The following is a 21,694-nucleotide window of genomic DNA, read 5'->3' on the forward strand; positions in this document are numbered from 1 at the left end:
ATGAGCTGACATCCATTGCCAAGTATGGACAAGCATTCCTCCTGTAGACCTATAAAACATTGTTTGACTTTAGACAGCTGCCTTGCCACATCTGTTCAGTAGAAAAATGATGCAACTACTATCTTGTTGATCCAGCTTTGATATCTTTATACCAGCATTGCACGTAAAAGTGATCAAATGATGCCAAGTAAAATAAAATCACTTAAACGAGTAGTGCTGGTTCACAGAGCAACAGTCGTTCAGTTACTAAACGGAGAAAAGTAAAAGTATGTCAAATAATTTCTTTGACATGATTTACAGCACACCACAAAACTACATGAATAGTACACTAAGTATACAGTCCCACATGTGCACATACGCATATGTACAAACACTAGAGGGTGTCATGAGCCCATACAAATACTAAGAACCATGAGAAACATTCATTCAGACCATCTTAAAGCAACTGAATGAACTTATACCATCAGACTATGACTGTGAGTATACCATCTCTCTTCTTTGTTGTTTGTGCTGTTTTTCTGTTGTTTAAATGTAGATATTTGTATCTCCTCTCTAAGCACCTACATACTATATACTTGATATCAGAAGTTTTAGTTGATCACTACCTTTTTAAGAAAATGTATGTTAAAATACAAGGTCTAAGAATTGTAGTCAAACCTGAATGCTGACATACAGTGCTGACATTGAGTCTGTCTATAAAAATGCTTCTGTTGCAGTTTAATTACACATGTTTTGTGTTATCAATACAGCAGTTTAGGTAAAAACTTGAAATTTGAAACTTTCCTAATTTCTTTGTATTTACTTTTTCCCTTTTTTGGCAAGTTCATAAGTGTTAAAGAGACCTAGATTATTAAATATGTACACATGCATTTATGAACATCTGTAGATATTTTAAACATTTCTATACATACATCTAAATTCTAAACATTTATATAAAACATACTATTTTTATTAGTTTTTTAAATTTTATTATTGATTTCATTTTAGAAGCATACAAATGTAATATTCATATGTATGTGTACATACATGTAAAGTTGTGGTCTAAAGTTTACATACACCTTGCAAAATCTTAAAAATGTTGAACATTTAAGAACAATGAGAGTAATTTTGAAAAGTAATGTTTGTTTTTAATTAAGTACTGAACTGAACAAGTTATTTCACATAACAGATGTTTACATAAAGTCCTCTGCACAGAATAATATTTACATTTATAAAAATAAACCAGTTCAAAAGTTAACATACGCCTGGTTGTTAATAATGTACAATGGTACATGAACAATCAATGACATTTGTTATGTTTTGTGCTAGTTTCTTGTTTGTTCTGGAGGTTTTTCAGCATCATATTTGTTCACCAGTGACTGTGATACTGCGTTAGATCTTTTTACACTGAGGACAATCAAGAGATACACAACTATTACATAAATCTGCCAAGCAAAAATTTCTGGAAGTCAGTGGACAGTTTATTGGCTCAGATCAAACAAGAAACTCTTCAACAACTAGCACAAAACATAAAAATGTCACATATTAATACTAAATTAAAAACAAACATAAATGTTCAAAATTCCCTTACTTTTCTTAGCATTTCTCAGATTCTGCCAGGTAAGCTTTTGACCACAACTCAATGTTCCCTTGAATTGAACAATATGCATTCTTTAGAACGTGCTCATCATGCTATTTCACATATATTGACATATTATTTGAGCATGCATGACCATCTTAGGCTAAGAACCAATGAAATGTGCAGTATTGTATAACAGTTGTTTTGTGGTTGTGGTGCCAAAGAGCTGACACAACGCTAAACAAGCTTGGGTGATTAAATACCTGCATTTTTGAACAATGAACTTTTCACGAGAAGTGCTCATCACTTCTGGCACATCCCATTTGAAAGTAATAAAACAAGAAGAGAGAACTGAATAAACACTGTTTGAACTTTCTCCTCTGGACACAGATGACACTTCCGAGGAATATTCTGCTACTGACTAAAGAATTTGCATGGCTCTCTGCTGTCATGATAGTTTTACTGACTCAGAAGGCTGTCTCAACATCTGCTGTTATGGCCTGTGGGGTGTCTGGTAAGTTTCATGACTGATTCAGAAGAATCTATTAAGGGAAAAAAACACCCTTTGGAGAGCACAGCCAGATAAAATACATTTGCATGACCATTTGCATGATATTGGCCCTTTTCAAATGTGGTGTAGTTCACCCAAAAATTAAAATTCTTGTTTACTGAACCTCTTGACTTTCTTATGTGGAATACAAAAGAATATATTTTGAGAAATGTCTCAGTGGTTTTGTGTCCATAATATCGAAGTCAATGTGGATCAATGTTTATTGTTTATCTGCTGAAAGAATTTTCATTTTTGGGTCAAGTATCTTTTTAATGTAATGTACGTATGACTTTTACAACATCATTTTTTGTAATTTCCTCAATTGCTTCACTTTATGACGGCAGCAATGGGTTGTACTATTATTAATTGTGTTTTATATTATTAATATTTATTATATAAGCATAAGAGACATTTATCTTTATTTGTTTTATTCCCAAATGTTTTGCTGTCACACCATAGGACACATTTATGGTTTATTTGTCAACAACCCACCCCTTATTTGATTTAACCAGTCCTTGACAAGCCTTTGAGCTAATATTAATTCATGTTGTTTTATGTCAAAAATTTCTACCCTCACAAAGCAATGTTGACAATGATTCACAGTATACTCTAAAATGTTATGACTACTAAGTTCATGTTATAATAACAAACTGTCAACCATCTGTCAGAGTCAATCATTATGGTAATCTTCACTGTTAAGATGACACAAAGTATCATTTTTCCATAGTGGATCCACCTGCCAGTATTCAGATAACAGACCCTGGAAACCTGGGTTACCTTACAATCCACTGGGCTCAACCAGCCAGCCTTAAGAACCTCACAGACTGCAAAATCAGATACCAGCTCCGATACTATGACACCTATGAGGAGCGCTGGAGAGTAAGAATTTAAATAAATCTCCTATACAGCACACGCATTATACTTTAATCCTTTCTTCTTTGTTAATAAAACGGGGGTTTGCTGTAATTGATCAGGCTTTTTTCTGAGTTTTATCAAGTCAGCCTTATGTAAACAGTGGAATGAGATAAGAGCAATATTGGTTTCAGTACCAATTTATTAAAGTCATTTGGTTCTAAATGATGGTTTAGTTAAAGCAAATATCCCACAGGGAACATAATGTTCCATGGAACTCTTTAAAAACATTTTCAACACTGCTTAATCACATCCAAACACTGTCTGTGTTTCATTTAGGAGCCTGCTAAGAATCTCCTACTCACATGCTTAACATTCAAGAAAAATATTTCTTGACTCCTGCGTGTTCTGCTATCTTCTGCAGCATCTTCAGAAGCACATCTGAAGCCACGTTTCGTGCCATGACTCACAAACTTCTTTCACTTTATGTTATACAGATTGTCCGAACACATGAACTGAGTTATTCTGCCCAGTTTGACCTTGAGAAACCCATCAAGATAAGAATTGTCACTCTGATGAAATGCACTTGCACCAATGGGACAGAGGTCCAAGGAGAGGAGGCAGACAGGGAGTACACACCTGACCTTACAGGTAAACAAAGTCCTCTGCATCACTAAAGTCACCTTCACTGAAGGCTGTGAGCTGTGGGGTTATTAATGATTACGACACAGGATTCTAAGTAACATAGCACAGATTCTATTGTCTGGCGTCATTCTTTTAAATTCTGAATGTGTGTACTGTTGGTGAGGATGAAAACGCAAATACTTACACAGGCCGCGATACAAACGTTAAAGGTTTCTCAATATTTTCCAGACCGTTTTACTAGAACCTTACTGCATAAGCTTTAAAGACAAAATGGAGCATATTGAATAGTGTAAACACACCCCTGCACTTCAGTTACAAAACATTGTTTCATAATATTAACAATTATGATGTAATATTTCCTTGTAAGCAGTACTAAAGGCATTTAATTTTTTTCTTCTTTTTATTTCTGGTTGTCATCTGTGATTTTGGCTCAGGTGTGGAAGGGTCAAGAATAAGAGAGTTTCACTGTGTTTTCCATGGGAAGGAGTATATGGACTGCACGTGGGAGTCAGGACCGGTCCAGCCGCCAAATTCACAGTACTACTTGTATTACTGGTGAGGTACTTTGCTCAAACACCAACAAAATCTTGCAGCAATTTCGTAACTATTATGCAATCTGGCTAATTTGTATGAATTTGTACATTTTAGTTAGATTTAAAGAAAAAGTTTGGAGAATGTTGATAACCGAACAATGGCGGTACCTATCACTTCTATTTTATGGACACAAAATCAATGCAAGTAAATGGGTACCATCGTTGGTTACCAACATTCTTCTTTGGTGTTCTGCAGAAGAAAGAAAGCCATACAGGTTTGACATGACAAGAGGGTGAGTAAATGATGACAGCATTTTCATTTTTGGGTGAACTGTCTCTTTAAGGGTCGGGTTAGAGGCAGGGCTTCAGTATTGATTTAACAAATCATTTGTTTTTATACGAGTCACATTGTACAAATTCATACGAGTTAGCCACCTCGTAAAATAGTTACGAGAGATTGTGTTGTTTCGAGGATTTCTACTTTCAGTGACACCCATAATTTTCCCTATTGTATTGATACTGTATTGATATGATAAACTGTAATGATACTGAAAATATATTTTACATTTAGTCATTTAGCAGACGCTTTTAAGCGACTTACAAAATGATATACAAGATGTTACCTTGATATACAATCTTTGTTACCTGACCGAAGTATAAATATACAAAATTACAGAGTGAACAAGTATGTGTGTATATTCCAGGCATAGAGAAATGGATGAAACAAAGGGATGCCCAGAATACATCATATTAAATGAGGTTCGGCGAGGATGCAGGTTTCCTCATCAATCTCTGTTAGAGTTCTCTCAGTTTAATATGTGTGTCAATGGATCATCTGCAGCTGGAAGCCTGAGAGCGGCCTTCTTCTCTTTGGAGGTCCAAAATTATGGTAACTACACACCCAGAAAACAAATCTCACACAAACAGTTCAACAAAGTTCAGAAAACATCCTTCTTATATTTTTGTCTTGCTTTGTGCAGTAAAACCAGCAGCGGTTTCCTCTCTTCAGATGTTAGAGACTGTTGAACGGTTGAGGTTAGATTGGGTGCCACCCAGTGGTTTAGTTCCAGATCACTGCTTGGAATATGAGCTGGAGAGCAATGTTGTGATGAAAGATGGCAAAGAGAAAGAGGTATAGTATATTATATTTATTTATTCTTTCAGTGCCTTTAAAATTAAATCATCAAAAAATTTACTTGAAATACTATACATAGTTTTGACATCATATATCGAAATGTCTCGGTTACGTTGTGTTGAGAGACAGACTGGGTTTGATCTTGAGAACCTATCATCTCTGAGAGGAATTTAAAACGGCAATGGACTTGGCGAATGGCACACGCACACCAGTCCCCGCCCCGTGCATACGGGTATAAAAGGGAGGTGGCGGCGGCCGTTCACTCACCCTTTGGGCTGAGGAACCTGAGAGACATCTCCCGGTCACTGCAGCGGGTCGGCGAAGCGTTGTGGCATGAAGACATAACATCTCGTTCCCTCCATCAGGAGACTTTCCCTTCAGTCGGTCTCTCGACATTGTGTTGAGAGACAGACTGGGGACCTATCGTTACACGCCACGGCGCTGAGCCGTATCACGACCTCAAGCGGCGCGACACTGACTAGACTAGCGAGTCACAAGTGAGCGTTACTGCGAGACGTAATCTTCCAGTGGGATCAGTACTTAGTAGCATACCCTGAGAGGCTTGTACCGACGGCCGCCATGGACTGTGGCGTTCGTCTCTATTAGCGAGACGCCGCCCGGCGCCATAAGGAACACTGGGGAAACACTGCTCTCCTCGTTGAAGAGTTTGCTCCGTAGCAACATCCTACCACAAGAGGAGGTTACATGTGGAGACACCAACATGGTCTCACCGGTGGGGAGAACAACATGTGAAAAAATGCGCCAGCCCGAGTAAGGGGGGCAGAACCCAGGTGGAGTAACCCACCAGAGGGGAAGTCACAGGTTCACCGACAGGGGAACCAAGAGTGAGGAATTCAACATACGGGACGACCCTGCAGGGGAGTCACTACGTATGGGGCAACAGTCTGAGTATAGGGGTCCACCTGAGCAGGGGCGAGCCAAGCGCCCGAGTACCGTGACAGCGGAACCAGAGGGACGATCTGCTTCATCGTACCGTGGGGGGTGGTTTGGTGGCTGACAGAGCAGTCACCTCGCCCAGGGCAGAACCCCGGGGAGGTTGACGGCTCTTCTGACTTACCTGCCTGGTGTTACTGCCGGCCAATGCAACGTCAAGTGGAGATTGCAGAAGGCAGCAAGAAGTTGTGAGAGAGAGAAAATCTTTTGAGAGAGAGTGGGCGCCGCCCGGCCCTAAAAAGCTGGGAGGCCAGGCTGCGCTCGAGACCTCAATGACCGATAGGTGGCTGGGTCACGGTGGAGCAGTCTGCTTCTTCACCACAGAGAACCTCCACAGTGTCACCACACAGCCCCGCTTGCGAGATGGGCGCATCTAGAAGGCGAGCTTTCTGAGCGTCACTACGCAAGGTTGAGCCACAGATGTCTCCCTTGGACCACTGTCGTGGACGTCGTCCGACCCAGAGCACCCGCCATGACCTTTGTCGCACGAGGCCGTGGCAGTGCGCAGCCGGGTCAGTCTTCCCATCAACCAGATCTAAACGCTTTGGACTGCCATAGCATTGAGGGCAGAAGCAGTTTAACCCACAGCATCGTTAGTCTTTGAAACGAGTGTCAAAGAAGACTGGAAGAGAGCCTTGGTCAACCCCTCCAAGTGGCAGCATCTGTGGTGTACCGTGACTGCATATTCCACATGGGGGACGACGACATATCCCTTAGCTGCCCCACTGTCCAGGGAAGTGAAGTGAAAAGTGAAAGTGACCTATTAGTCAGATATGGTGACCCATACCCGAAATGTGACCTCAGCATTTAACCCATCCAGAGAGTAGTGAACACACGCACAGCAAGTCGTTAACACACGTACACCCGGAGCAGTGGGCAGCTATCACTGCAGCACCCGGGGAGCAAGTAGGGGTAGGGGTAAGGTGCCTTGCTCAAGGGCACCTCAGTCGTTACCCGCCGACCCTGGGAATCGAACCGGCAACCTTCTGGTCACGAGTCCGACTCTCTAACCATTAGGCCCCGACTGCCCCTATAGCAACAGCAACAGCTCCTGAGCCCGTCAGACAGGTACATGCCACGAACGGCATATTCCACGTCTTTGTGAGCTCCTCATACACCCCCAGGTCAGTCGCGAGCATTCCGGGGAGGGCGTCATCTCTGCGTCGCCTTGTTTTGGGCTCGACCGCCCGGGGGTGGGAGCTCCAAGGGGTCTCTGCATCCGATGCCAGGAGGTAGCTGTCCGACATTATGACAGAAAGTCCCCATGCCGTTTTCAAGTCTGCCCGCTATGGGACGGTACATATGAGCCAGGTGAGCGTACTGGGGCACGGATGGTCTGCGAGCCGAAACTGGCGGAGTGACAGTCATGGGAATCACCAATCACCCCCACCACCTCGCCAAAGCGACAGTCGAACTCGCTCGGGAAGCAGACAGGGTTGCAGACCCTGAAGAACCTAGCCAACCGTGGCCGCAACACCTTAATCGACGAGCCCTGCCACTGCATGCTGGAACCCCAACATGCAATACAGGTGTTGTGCCCATCAGACTCAGGGATGAGTCTGTCATACCCAAGAACACAGCTGTGAGACATGCCCGAAGACAGCGCAGACTGTGAGAGGAAATTTGCTCTTTTAGAAATATCTGCCGCTCGCTGCCGAGATGCCCAGGGGAAGTCCACTACCGAGAGGGAGAAATCCGCTGCTTCGCGTCGTAAATCCAGCAGTCTGGAAGGAGAATTCTCGGAGAGAAGAATCGCTTGACATGTACCGTCATGCAGGTTCCGAAGAACAAAAAGATGAGTGAATGGCCTCCCTTTTATATCCCGTATGCACGGGGCGGGGACTGGCGTGCATGTGCCCTTCGTCAAGCCCATTGGCGTTTTAAATCCCTCTCGGAGATGATAGGTTCTCAAGATCAAACCCAATCTGTCTCTCAACACAACGTCGAGAGACCGACTGAAAGGGAACTAAGGAAGAGCCTTCAAAGCGCAGCATGAGAAACATTAATTCAGAGTGATGAAAATAACAGAAATTATTTTACTTGTCGACAAACCGGAACAGTTCACCTTTCTAATCGTTACATTGCACATGTCATCCAAGTTTTGCTTGGTTTGTGTGCCAAATCAAATAATAAAAATGCTAAGAAATCCAGTCTAGCATTTTACATTTTTCTTCCTCCATCAGCACAGGAAACTTCTTGAGAAAACATCGTACGATTTACTGAAGGATGGAGAAAGTAAATTTACCTGCTTTCGGGTCAGGTCAAAGATGAGCATGTACTGTGCTGATCAGGGACTTTGGAGCGATTGGAGCCAAACAACATGTACAGGTTAGACTAAAATAATGTTTGTTTTAGCAATTATTATTCTCACAATTTTAGGAATTTTGATCCTTAGAAAGATTTTAAGATATATAAGAAAATATTTATGAGTAAAACATTCACACATTTATTCATTTCCTCAAAATATGAAATATTTAAAAATATAAGGTCATAAAGTATTTCCTCAAATTGTATATAGCCAAGTAAAAGACTATTAGACCTAGAATTTGTACATACGCTTTCTTTTTCTTTCCAAAAGCTAATTCAGAAATTATTCATGCTTATTCCCCTATCAGCATCAGAAGAGAAAACCCAATATATATCATCATGGCATCTTCTAAATCTGGCGTTGGGTATCACTGTTGTTGTAGTCTTCATCCTCTGTCTTTCATTGTGGATTATAAAGAACTTGTGAGTATATTTATATTGTATGCTTTTTTAATCCTCAGAGAGCGGACTATATAACCTCATTTATCCCATCTGTGTTCCGACAGGTGCAGAAAGAATGACGTTATCTACACTTTATACAAGCAGAAGATTAATGAAACCCTTCCCACAGCCCTCAGTCCCATTTTCCAATGATTCAATAGCATTATATTTCTAATCTCGTCATGCACTGTCACCTGTTAATATTTTGTTTCAGTTTTGTGCCAAATCGACGCTTCTATTATACATTACCATTTAAGCATTCTAAACTGCACTGAATATATGATGGTCAGAGAGATAACAATAGCTGATATAATGACAGCTGAGTAATGTGGACCACAGCATTTACCTGAACTTATGAACCAGATTGTTTACTGACCGACTATATTACCTGTTATGTTTACATGGACATGTAAATTATCAAAGTTACTCATACAATAGATTTTCCAAATGCCAAGGAGCTTGCCATTTTTACATTTACTTTATTAGCTTTTTTATGACTGTGAGATATGTTTTATTGTTGCTCACATTCTGAAGTAACAAATTTTACACAATTAAATAAATACGCAATAAAAAAATGTGACTATGTGAAGTCTGTAAAACACAGATTTGCAAAAAACACACTGATGAAAAACTACACATTTGACTACCATTTCATTTTTCCTACTATATTAGTCAATTATGCCCCAGAACTCCTCCAAATATCTTCCTTTGTGTTGAGCAGAACAAAGTAATTTATACAGGGTTGGAACAACCTGATGGTAAATGAAGACATAATTTTCATAAATCAAAAATAAAAATTCTGTCATCATTTACTCACAATGACTTTCTTTCCTCTGCAGAACACCAAAGAAGATATTTTGAGGAATGTTGGTAAATGTCCCCCATTGGTTTTGTGTCCACACAATAGAAGTGAATGGGGGCCAGTGCTGTTCAGTTACCAACTTTCTTTAAAATATCTTCTTTTGTTTTCTGCGGAAGAAAGAAGTCATAAAGTTTTGAAATGACAAGAGATTAAGTAAATAACTAGTTAGTACATTTTCTAAAGAAACTGTGAGTGATGCTTTCGTGGTAAACCGCGGAACTCGGCACTAGGGTGATGACACTTCAAGCCACAAGTGAAACAAACCAACTACCATGTCTCTACGATGTTCCTATGCATAGATATAGGTTTTGCTAAACGGTTGCTAGGCTAACCTGTTTGGTTGCTATGGGCGTGGCTTAGCATCTGCCAATTGATGATGCACTAAGCTATGAGTGAAACAAACCAACCCCCGTGTCTCTACGATGTTCTGATGCAGAGATATACAGTAGGTGTTGCTAAATGGTTGCTAGGCTAACCTGTTTGGTTGCTATGGGCGTGGCTTAGCATCTGCCAATTGATGATGCTCTAAGCTATGAGTGTAAAGAACCAACCCCCGTCTCTCTACGATGTTCCGATGCAGAGATATAGGTGTTGCTAAACGGTTGCTAGGCTGACATGTTTTGTTGCTATGGGCGTGGCTTCGAAGCTTCATGATGATCCTGGGACACTGATTGGTTGCCTGAGTAAAACGAGCCCACCCCCTTGTCTCTATGACACTGTGTTGCAAAGATATCCACCTGAACCTTTTGTAATGGGAGTATATGGGATCGGTTGCTGTAAAAGGTTGCTGTAAATGGTTGCTATGGGCGTGGCTTAATAGCTTCAAGATGATCCTGTGACACTGATTGGTTGTGTGAGTCAAATGAGCCCACCCCCTTGTCTCTACGACACTGTGTTGCAAAGATATCCACATGGACTTTTTATAATGGGAGTCTATGGGATCGGTTGCTAGGTTGCTGTAAATGGCCAATGACCAACTTTATGGAGATGCAGATTTCATTTTCCAACAGGACTTGGCACCTGCACACAGTGCCAAAGCTACCAGTACCTGGTTTAAGGACCTTGGTATCCCTGTTCTTAATTGGCCAGCAAACTCGCCTGACCTTAACCCCATAGAAAATCTATGGGGTATTGTGAAGAGGAAGATGCGATATGCCAGACCCAACAATGCAGAAGAGCTGAAGGCCACTATCAGAGCAACCTGGCCTCTCATAACACCTGAGCAGTGCCACAGACTGATCGACTCCATGCCACGTCGCATTGCTGCAGTAATTCAGGCAAAAGGAGCCCCAACTAAGTATTGAGTGCTGTACATGCTCATACTTTTCATGTTCATACTTTTCAGTTGGCCAAGATTTCTAAAAATCCTTTCTTTGTATTGGTCTTAAGTAATATTCTAATTTTCTGAGATACTGAATTTGGGATTTTCATTAGTTGTCAGTTATAATCATCAAATTAAAAGAAATAAACATTTGAAATATATCAGTCTGTGTGTAATGAATGAATATAATATACAAGTTTCACTTTTTGAATGGAATTAGTGAAATAAATCAACTTTTTGATGATATTCTAATTATATGACCAGCACCTGTATACACCATGAGAGTTAATTTGACCTTTTTCTAACACCGATTTTGCTGTATATAGTTGACACAGCCCTAATGGGTGGCCAATTATCAATCATTCTTATTGTCAATGAACTGAACTGAATGTGTCTGATCAGGGAGACATAGAAACATGCAGTGCTGTTGGTTTGTGTTGTGCAGAAAACAGGGTCAAACAGTTTTACAATTATTTACATTTTGGGCAAAGTTTTTATTTTAAACTTGCTTTTCATGCTGTACTTTAGAAATATCGCTTTAGTATGTATGTATAGTATGCTGTAAATGTCAACAACTTCTTTGTTTTATTTAAATAGGTTTTACTAATTTATTACGTCATCTTTTACATTTATATAAAACTGGTATAGAAAGCTGCACTGAAATAAAAAACTACTACTTGCTGTTGTGTGTTTGGAGATGTGCCTAAAGTTGCATAAACAAGCAAAAAGATCTCTGTTTTAGTATGCTAAGTATCGACATTCAGAATGGTTCACATCCTTGTATGGTAGGGTGGCATGGAGAAGGTTTCTGTCAGAGTAACACCAGGGGGCAGCATAGGACAATTTTTAAGTTCGTCATAGTTCTGTAGGCTACTGACCACAACAATCTCCTTCGCAGAGCTATTATGTTTTATGGTATCGAGCCAGTTAGCTGCATGCAAGTTGCAAAAAGTAAAACCTTTTGTCTGGTTGATTAAGATTTAAAAACTAAGGTCATCGTTCTGTTTTACTTTTCCCTGTTTACTAGACTGCAGCATTTTGTTGTTTACTTACGGTATATTTGCTAGTGGAATTCTTCTGATATTTAAAATCCTGGCTGGCTGTGCCATCAGAGACTGTACTGTGCAAACATTTAATGTTTAATACTAATGTAACAGTTTTATACAAAGTTTAATTTCAAACAAAATGCAGAAAACATAAATAAAAAGTAATAGTACATCAGCACTTAGCTTCAAAACAGTAGGCTACCAATTCTCTTAGGCACAGATTTATAAGGGAGTTGGCAGGAGGTTGTTCCAAGCATCTTGGAGAACTTGCCACACAATTCTTCTATGGAATAATGCCATCTAATTTGCTTCTCTCTTTATGTAATCCTAAAATGACTCTGATCATGCTGAGTTCAGGGCTCTCTGGGACCATAAAAATAGTCTCTCCTCGTTTTTAACTGAACATAATTCTCGAAAACTAAAATCGATATTTTCTACAGATACAAATCACATAATATAACCCAACAAGTATATTTGTATAATATAATGAACGGCTCAGGAAATAGCAAAGTCCAGATGAGGGAAAGGAAGGAAGTCTGCACAATGAGTTGTTAGTAATAGAAACAGGAATGAAGAAGGTTTGCAGATGGCAGAACTGTTGTCTTAATGACAAGAATTGCTGTCAGAATAGTCAAGTCATAATAACTTGCATAATAACGTCTTCTGTGTTTATGTGTAGGGTACAAACAAATAAACAGTGACCAGCTCTCTCACTCTCTCTCTGACCACTACATGATTCCCATACTTCCCATATTTGTATGTGTGTGTGTTTGTCAGTGAGTACATTTATTTGGAACGCAGAATGTTGGTATAACGCGGGTGTGATTGAGTGAGAGAAAAAGAATAATGGAAAGAAAAAACTATGTTCCACTCTTAGACCCCACCTCTCTTTCCCCCTACGTTTTAAAGCATTTTGCAATTGCTGTTCTGTGAAAAGCTTTTATCATCTGTGACCGCAAGCTTCCTACATAACTCTGGGTGTCAGTGAAATGTATAACTAAGATTAGAACACAAGCGAACACAATAGCATTTCTAGACTGAACAAAATTTTATTAGCAAAATCAGTTACTCATGTTCAACATATAAACAGATTGAGTATTGCAGTACACTCATGTACTGTAGATCAGGGTGTAAGATCGTAGAAGAGCATACAAATAAAATCCACCAAATATCTAACTGTGCAAGACCAAAATTCACCTTACATTTTCATGGAGTGCAACACAATGCATTTTTTATGTCGGAATAATGGAATGTAGATCTGCATCCTTTGAAGTGTTTGAAGCAGATTAATAATGGAATGTATACAAGAAAAGAATGCCACAATTTCACAAGAACCTGTAGCGATTTGTTGTGCAGTACAAAACTGATTTGTAAATGATTGTAAATGTTGGCTGTAATAAGTTGTATGTTGAAGGTTTAACTGAGGAGAAGTGCCTGGTCCATTCTGTTGATGGGCCAAGAAAGACTTGGATTGCAGATTGCAGGTCATCAGGTTTTGTATTAGTTGTTGAAGATCTGCCGAGGTCGACCGTATCCAGTCATACCTGCCTGCGATGCCCCTTTGTTAGTGCCCATCTGTAGGCCAATGACACTCTGACCCTCCTTCAGCTGATCGTCAGTGAAGTCCCTCCTGTTCTCCTGGGCTTTCCTAAAGATAAGAACAACAGTATGTGTAAACAAACACACATTTGTTTATATCCTCCCCTCTTCTTTTTGTATATTTCGTAATAGTATCAAAGTATAGCAGAATTTCTATAACACACACATTTATTTGCATTTGTTGATCCCACGGTCACACATTAAAAATGGACGGATTGAAAATGGCCGTTTCTCAATGTGCGTTCTTCAGCAGTCTTGTGTCCTCGTGTTCTCGCTCTACGTCATCACTAGCCGTCAAAGTCCGGTTCCAATACTCAAGAACACAAGAACAGAGAATGCATGAAAGTACCCGGATGTGTTCTCAATATTAAGCATGCATCGTATGCAGCCTTGCGTGCCTAAGGAATCCACTTGAAGTCCCAGAAGTCACTGTGGCGCATCCATCCAAGTTCGTTGTTCCGAGGCTGCCTGGCAAGACCGGTCTCCACAAGAACACAAGTCCGTTCTTTGCGTTCTTGGAATTGAGAAACGGCCAATGTCTGTTCAATAAGTGTTTGTAATCGTGTTGCTATGACGACGAACCACAACTGCAAAACTGCCAGTACAGTGGCTTGTTTTTGTTATCTGGTCGCTATGGTATCCGGTCAGCCAGCCGGTTCATTCTGAGAACAGGAAGCAAAAATTACAATACTCACTTGTGGAACCAACTAGGGTCACCTTGGTAACAACCATCGTCCTTAGTAACAGCCAGACTCCCCAAAGACATCAGTGTCATCTGCACGGCGGCGAGGTCCTTACCTAACCGCACACAACAAGTAATTAGGGGTTTATTGAGGCAAAGGTCGTAGATAATATTGTGAGAAATGGACCCTACTCTAAAGTGTGACCAGAGGTGGGTAGAGAAGCCAAAATCTTTACTCAAGTAAAAGTGCAAGTAACTAGAGAAATTGTTACAAAAATAAGTCACTATTTTAAAAATTACTTGAGTAAAAGTAAAAAAGTATGCAATGAAAAAACTACTTAAGTAGCTAGTTACTTAGTTACTTTGTATCTGATTATATAGGCCAGCTACATTAAATGAATATTAACGCCAATATTTTAATATTACATTTTAATCAAAAATTTTAATGATCATAAGCGGATATCTTTGCAACATACTAGAGAGACTAAAGAATAGACAAACACAGAAGAGACAAGCATTTCTGTAAATTTCATCTAGTCCTGATGTCAATGTAGTTTACACAATTTATTTAGAATAATAGACCATGTCAAACTAAAGCATGAACTAAACTCAGAGCATTTCCTAAGATGATCTAGAACATCTGCAGTGCTCTCTTAAATGAAATACACATTTTTGAACAAAGCTCATGTTTTCTCGTGTTGTGTCACGTGTGTGTTGTGAAACGCTCTTACTTGTAAACAAACAGTAAACAGTGAACCACACGCCCATCAACACGTTTTCTTCCTTCTGTTCTTCAAATGTATATTTCTGCAAGCCCACGTCTGTGTCTGACAGGTAACGCGCATGTTGCTGTGTCTGACGAGCGGGGTTCGCGCATATGGCGGCATTTATCATTGCTGGCAAACAATATGACACATTTGCAGTTTTGATTGTATAGATATAGATTAATATCCACTTCATCCATCGCTCTTTGTGTTCTGCGTGTTCTTAAGTTTCGCGCTACGAGGAGTGAGTAATCCTGCTTCAGATGATTCAGATCGTGCTGCGAACTGAACAAATCATTTGAACTGATTCATTAGCCTATTCAAATGGTTTTGCCCATTGTTCAATTAATGCTTTCAAAAGAATCGACTCAAAGGAATCGATCACTCGGGAATGCCCGTAAAAAGAGACGACAACCTTGAAATCAACAACGCGTTTTAAAAAGCATATTTTAAAATGAAGGAACGTCACGCAATGTAACGAAGTAAAAGTACAGATTTTCTATTAGAAATTTACTCAAGTAAGAGTAAAAGTACACACTTTTAATTTTACTTAAAAAGTACATATTTTCCAAAATGTTACTCAAGTAAATGTAACGAAGTAAATGTAGCTCGTTACTACCCACCTCTGAGTGTGACCAAATATATATCATATTTTGGTCACAATTAAGTTTAGAGTTGAACTGACTAATAACTAGTATTAACTATGCCGAATAAGGCATTATGAATATAGGCATATTTGCTTTATAAGAATACGTTTATAATAGCCCATATCATTGTAATATGCATGCTAGTAAGCAACTATTTAATAGTGAGAACTGGACTGTAATGTAAATTGTAATCTAAAAATCTACAATGTTATATATTTATCTAAGTTTCTTGAGTTTAAACTTAACTTAGCCTATCTATACATGTTCAAATTCTAACATAACCTGTCTTGGCTAAATAGGCTCAAAATATTATTTGTTTTCAATCACAAACTAGGCTATCATTTTGCTTCAGAAGACATTGTGTTAAAATCATTTGGGTATACTATTCCTTTAAGCATCTGCTTTTAATTTTCTTTTAGGTTCACCAAAAGAGTTTTAGGGAGCGCTGTGCTTCTAGTAAGTTTCTAACAAGTACCACTTTGAATGTTTAGCTGTAAACATGAACTTCGTGGATTTAGCTGACAAAATGCATATGTCATCCCCAGTGCATTAGGATCAGTGGACACTCTCACCCTCCCAGAGGTCGACTGTTTGGAACATGTCAGACTTGGTGACTCCGTAGCGCTCGGCAGCACCGAGAAACTGAGAAATCTGTTCCATCTGTTTAAAAGCCATTCCAGAACTTTGGACCTTTTTCACAGGCTTTGAATCTTTATGGAGACTGTTAATCAGCCCACATAAAACCTATTGAGACAGAAAGGAAAAGAGTGCCATGATGAGTGTAAAGACTTTTATGGATCATTATATGTTAGGTAAATACTTGTTCTTGTGCTCCAATCTGATTGGACAAGCACTGTTGTAAGAGTGCTGATATGCTCTTGCATGTTTGATATGGCTTAATCTATTTTAATATAGTGAAAAACTTACACAGCCATCTTTAAGCCACTCCTGGAAGCCTTGTTTTCCAGCTTGGGGTTTTCCTACACCATCCCCACATTGAGCGATTATCCATTGCACCAGCCGCTCCTCAAGGTCCGGATCATATTTCTTGTCGATCTTACTCTGCACCTCACGGCTCAAACCATAGGATGGACCTTTATTCGCCATTATTGACTGTGCAAACACACACACAAAGCACAGAAATAATTTTTAACCAACCCAGTTGAACATGAATAAGCAGACTGTCAGTTCGTGTGGCCTGTTGTCATGATTCTGCCTCATCATGTCATGTCTTTCTTGGTCTTTTGGCAGAATCATGGCAGAGCCTCATGTTTTGTGTGGAGAGAGGCGTGTTATTGTTGGTTTTGACACAAGATGCGCTCTCTCCGGTCTCGTCTTTGGCACCTGTTCACGCAGATTTGGTTTTTATTGCAAAAAGCCAGAATCTGTTTAAGCAAAGGACCTAGCAATGAAAGGAACGTCTAACTGTAATGACTGCTATGCAAATCACAAGTCTTTAACATTTTCAATGCAAAATATCTGGAAGCACTTAAATTAATGACCTGCGTGAACTCAATCGTGTCCTTTCATAGAGCATGTTGCAACACAATCTCTGAACTGGAGAAAGGCTTTTTGATGTTGATTCTGGTGTCCCCACAATTTATTTTTAACTACAATAGGTTCACCAAAAACATTTCCTTGCTCACCCAACTTCAACAGAGAGACCACGCAGCTTGACCAGCACCAGCTAAAACCTATGAGCGTGCCTGGCCCAACAAAAGATATGCAGGTCTAAGCTATCCTGTTAGCGGGGATGTTATGATATCAGACATTCACAAGATGTTCAGTTCAGTTCATACACATGTACAAACGCACGCACGCACGCACGCACGCACGCACACACACACACACACGCACGCACACACACACACACGCACGCACACACACAATCTCTATAAATCACTAATCTTTCATGTGTGAAAATGACATTATCACTGCTATGGTTAGGGTTAATATTTGCAAAATGACACATTCAAACTCGCCCTTCCCATGTTTGTAGAGAAGGTGGCGTGTAAATTTATGTGTGTTGGTGTGTCTGTGTGCCTGGATGAAAATAACTGTGTATGGCTGTCCAATTATCTCACATCCTCAAAGCAGTTTCCTGTTTGTAAACATAACTCCACCTGTTGGGCAATGTACAAATACACAATGTACAAATACACAAACACGATTACAAAAGCACACATGCATTGACTGAAGCAATCATACAGCCTTATAAAACTGTCTTTTCGCATAATAAGTTTTATGTCTTTATATTATATTTGACTTTACCTGGCATTGGGCCTCAGGTTTAAAATCATCTAATACAAAGAGTTATAATACTCCAGCTGTGAGCATGTTTGACTTTGAGATGTGTCATATAATGTAAGTGTACAGATTCGCTTAATAGGACTAGGTGTTATAATCCCACTATTTCAGCACTGTTCCCACTATTGGTTAAAACATAGAAGACACGTAAGATAAGTAAGAATGACTTTTAATTTAATATGAGTTGCCAAAAGAGTCTATTCTTACTGAACTTTAAACACTCAAGCTCTGGATACCAGAGAGACCTTTAGTTGAGCTGGTTTCAATTCACATCTAAAAACATATTAAAGACATATGATACTCTTATTTGATTCTCATGTCACATTAGAAACACCCGTGTTAACTTGTTCATACCATAGAATGTAGGGCTGCTTGATTATGACAAAAATCATAATCACGATTATTTTGGCCAATATTGAGATCGCAATCATTTAACACGATTACTCGCTGACTTAAAACAAATAAAAACTTGTCTTTTAAAATGAAATCAAATGAAAAATAAATGAAAGCAATAGCACAGCTGAACCGCTGTAAAGGAAAGGATGCGCTGTGGATTTATACCACAAGAAAAGAGAGGATTCTTGCAAAATGGAATGCGGCACAATAATCGTTTTACCTCAAACATTTTGTTTTTGTAATTGTTGAAGGTCAAAATTGACGATTACGATTAATTCATAAAATTTTCGATTAATTGCACAGCCCTAATAGGCTGTTTGTTTAATTTAAAGGGATGATATTTTTTTTTTAAATGAAACACAAAAGAATATATTTTGAAGATTGTTGGTAACCCATTGACTTCTATTGTATGGACATCACCACTAAAAAGTCAAAATGTCACCGCTGTTCGGTTAACAACATTCTTCAAAATATATTCTTTTGTGTTTTGCAGAAGAAAGAAAGTCATACAGGTTTGAAATGACAAGAGGGTGAGTAAAGGATGACAGAATTTTCATTTTTGGGTGAACTATCACTTTAAAACGTATTATAAACATATCACACCCCATAACCCTCACCCTACACCCTTGCCTGTTGTGTATTTTTAGACAATAAAACCATTATGTGCTCTAAAAACTGAAGTTTTGTCAGATTTATCTAACTTCTTGTTAGCTCACACAGACACGCACGCACACACACACACACACACACGCACGCACGCACGCACGCACATAATTGAATAATAATCTGTCTGCATGACACACATTTTCCCTCTACAATTAAGAGTTGTTCTTATTTCTTGCTCTCTCTCTCTCTCTCTGCTCTCGTCTTCTCTCTGCTCTCTTTCTTCTCGTCTCTCTCTCTCTCTCTCTCTCTCGCTCTCTCGCTCTCTCGCTCAGTGTGTGCATTTGTGTAAGGGAAATGGCAGGGAGGAGAACATCATACTCTTGCAACATGTCATCAGCAACAGCCAATAAAAATATCTGACAGACACACACAGAGAACACTCAGAACATGTGGAAACATGTAGAGCAGATATGAAATTTCCACAGAACATTTTTTACCAAAATACATCTCTCTCTCACTCACTCACTCTCTCACACACACACGCACACACACACACACACACACACACACGCACGCACGCACACACGCACGCACGCACGCACGCACGCACGCACGCACACACACACACACACACACTCCCTTACATTTGTGCATATTCGTTACAAAGCTATTTTTACCTTAGCATTACACAGTATTACATGTCATTTCACATGTACTTACCAGTTTATGTGTAGAACTCTTGCTCAGTAGTCTCGGTATGAAAGTGCGTATTCTTTGGTGCACACAGCTATGTGTGTGTGTGTGTGAGAGAGAGAGAGAGAGAGAGAGAGAGTATATCTTCCTCTTTATGACAGAGTTCAGGGTCCAGGCTCAGGGAGTGTCACCCTCATGAAAATGAGCACAGAGTGAGATAGAGCATGAGAAAGAAAGAGAAAAAGAGGAGGTAACGATATCCATAAAAGGTCATGACTTTTTTCAGAGTTCTGCCCCTCCTTTCCTCTCATTTTCCTGTTTTGCAATGTACGTCCTTATTTGGGAGAGGGAATAGCAGCGGTCTGGACAGAGCTAGGAATTTATTCACATGCCTTCTTTTCCACTTCGCCCAGTAGAGGAGGATGAGGGCGAGAGGATTGTTAGGATCGTGAATGACATAATATCTTGGCATTTTTAAAGGTGGCTAATGGTTACAGGACTTGATGAAACAGGATGTTACACATGCAACCATGACAGTGAAATGAAACAGACATGGAAATTCAGTATGACAGTGGTAAAGTGAGAGGATCACCCTTTGATTCAATTGAAACGACAGACTAACACTAAGATAGTAGCTTTGTTTTTGTTGGAATGTTTTGTTAGAAAGTATCTATCAACTTTGAACTTCCTCTTGACATATTATTTTTACAAAATTGTAGGTATCCATTTACTTTGCCACAGGTGTGGTTCACCTTGGTCTGGATAGGCCTATATTCTGTAACTTAAAATGTTATTCTTTTTCAAATAAGTTTAGAATAGTACAGTATAGGTGAATTGTAGATTTTTAATGATGAATAGACATATTAAATGTCAATGCTGGAAATTGTTACAGGGCGAAATCATGGCTCTGCTGAGAATGTTGTCTGCTTCCGTTGTGATTCATTAGCTGCAGGGGCCACAGGGGCGTGTATGTGTTATTCACTGGTCTGATCTGACATGAGACACTGTAACACAATGTGCCTGTGGGTGGGGTTTCACCCGGTCTCGGTCTAACACACACAGACAGACACAGACTTCACTATTAGTAAGCACATCTCATAGACTTTATTGGTTAAATTTTGTTATCTTTATTTAAAAGTTATATACATACAGAATTAAAACAGACAATAACCATACAACAAATTAACAAATTATTTTCATAACACATGCTCAAGCTTACTTAGCTTCACTATCATTTCATTTCCTAACTGTTACTGGTATATACAGACGTGCTCAAATTTGTTGGTACCCCTCCACAAAAAATGAAGAATGCACAATTTTCTCTGAAATAACTTGAAACTGACTAAAGTAATTGGCATCCACAATTGTTTATTCCATATGTAATTGATTTTTTATTCAACATAATATTGTAAATAATAAAACAAATGAAAATGTCATGGACAAAAATGATGGGACCCCTAATCTAATATTTTGTTGCACAACTTTTAGAGGCAATCACTGCAAGCAAATGTTTTCTGTAGCTCTCAGTGAGACTTCTGCACCTGTTAACAGGTAGTTTGGCCCACTCTTCCGGAGCAAACTGCTCCAGCTGTCTCAGGTTTGATGGGTGCCTTCTCCAGACTGCAAGTTTCAGCTCTTTCCATAGATGTTCGATAGGATTCAGATCAGGACTCATAGAAGGCCACTTCAGAATAGTCCAATGTTTTGTTCTTATCCATTCTTGGGTGATTTTAGCTGTGTGTTTTGGGTCATTATCCTGTTGGAGGACCCATGACCTGAGACTGAGACAGAGCTTT

The 21,694-nt window shown here is 39.5% G+C and overlaps 2 protein-coding genes across 2 annotated transcripts; one reads left to right on the forward strand and one right to left on the reverse strand.

The window, feature by feature from the left end:
- The first annotated feature begins 383 nt into the window (after nt 1-383).
- Nucleotides 384-9,537, forward strand: il13ra2 (interleukin 13 receptor, alpha 2). The gene is made up of 10 exons (XM_057321302.1): nt 384-476; nt 1,949-2,072; nt 2,836-2,987; nt 3,458-3,611; nt 4,040-4,160; nt 4,843-5,027; nt 5,119-5,270; nt 8,411-8,555; nt 8,843-8,957; nt 9,041-9,537. The coding sequence occupies exons 1-10, from the start codon at nt 450-452 to the stop codon at nt 9,126-9,128; spliced, it is 1,263 nt and encodes a 420-aa protein (XP_057177285.1). The 5' UTR covers nt 384-449; the 3' UTR covers nt 9,129-9,537.
- Nucleotides 9,538-13,233: 3,696 nt separating this feature from the next.
- tagln2 (transgelin 2) lies at nt 13,234-20,113 on the reverse strand. The gene is made up of 5 exons (XM_057328888.1): nt 19,926-20,113; nt 16,824-17,009; nt 16,469-16,640; nt 14,499-14,601; nt 13,234-13,852 (listed from the first exon to the last, which is right to left on the reverse strand). Exons 2-5 carry the CDS (start codon nt 17,001-17,003, stop codon nt 13,705-13,707), a joined length of 603 nt encoding a protein of 200 aa, XP_057184871.1. The 5' UTR covers nt 17,004-17,009; nt 19,926-20,113; the 3' UTR covers nt 13,234-13,704.
- Nucleotides 20,114-21,694: the final 1,581 nt, after the last annotated feature.

This window comes from Triplophysa rosa, linkage group LG2 (assembly GCF_024868665.1).
Source record: "Triplophysa rosa linkage group LG2, Trosa_1v2, whole genome shotgun sequence".
NCBI classification, from domain to species: Eukaryota; Metazoa; Chordata; class Actinopteri; order Cypriniformes; family Nemacheilidae; genus Triplophysa; species Triplophysa rosa.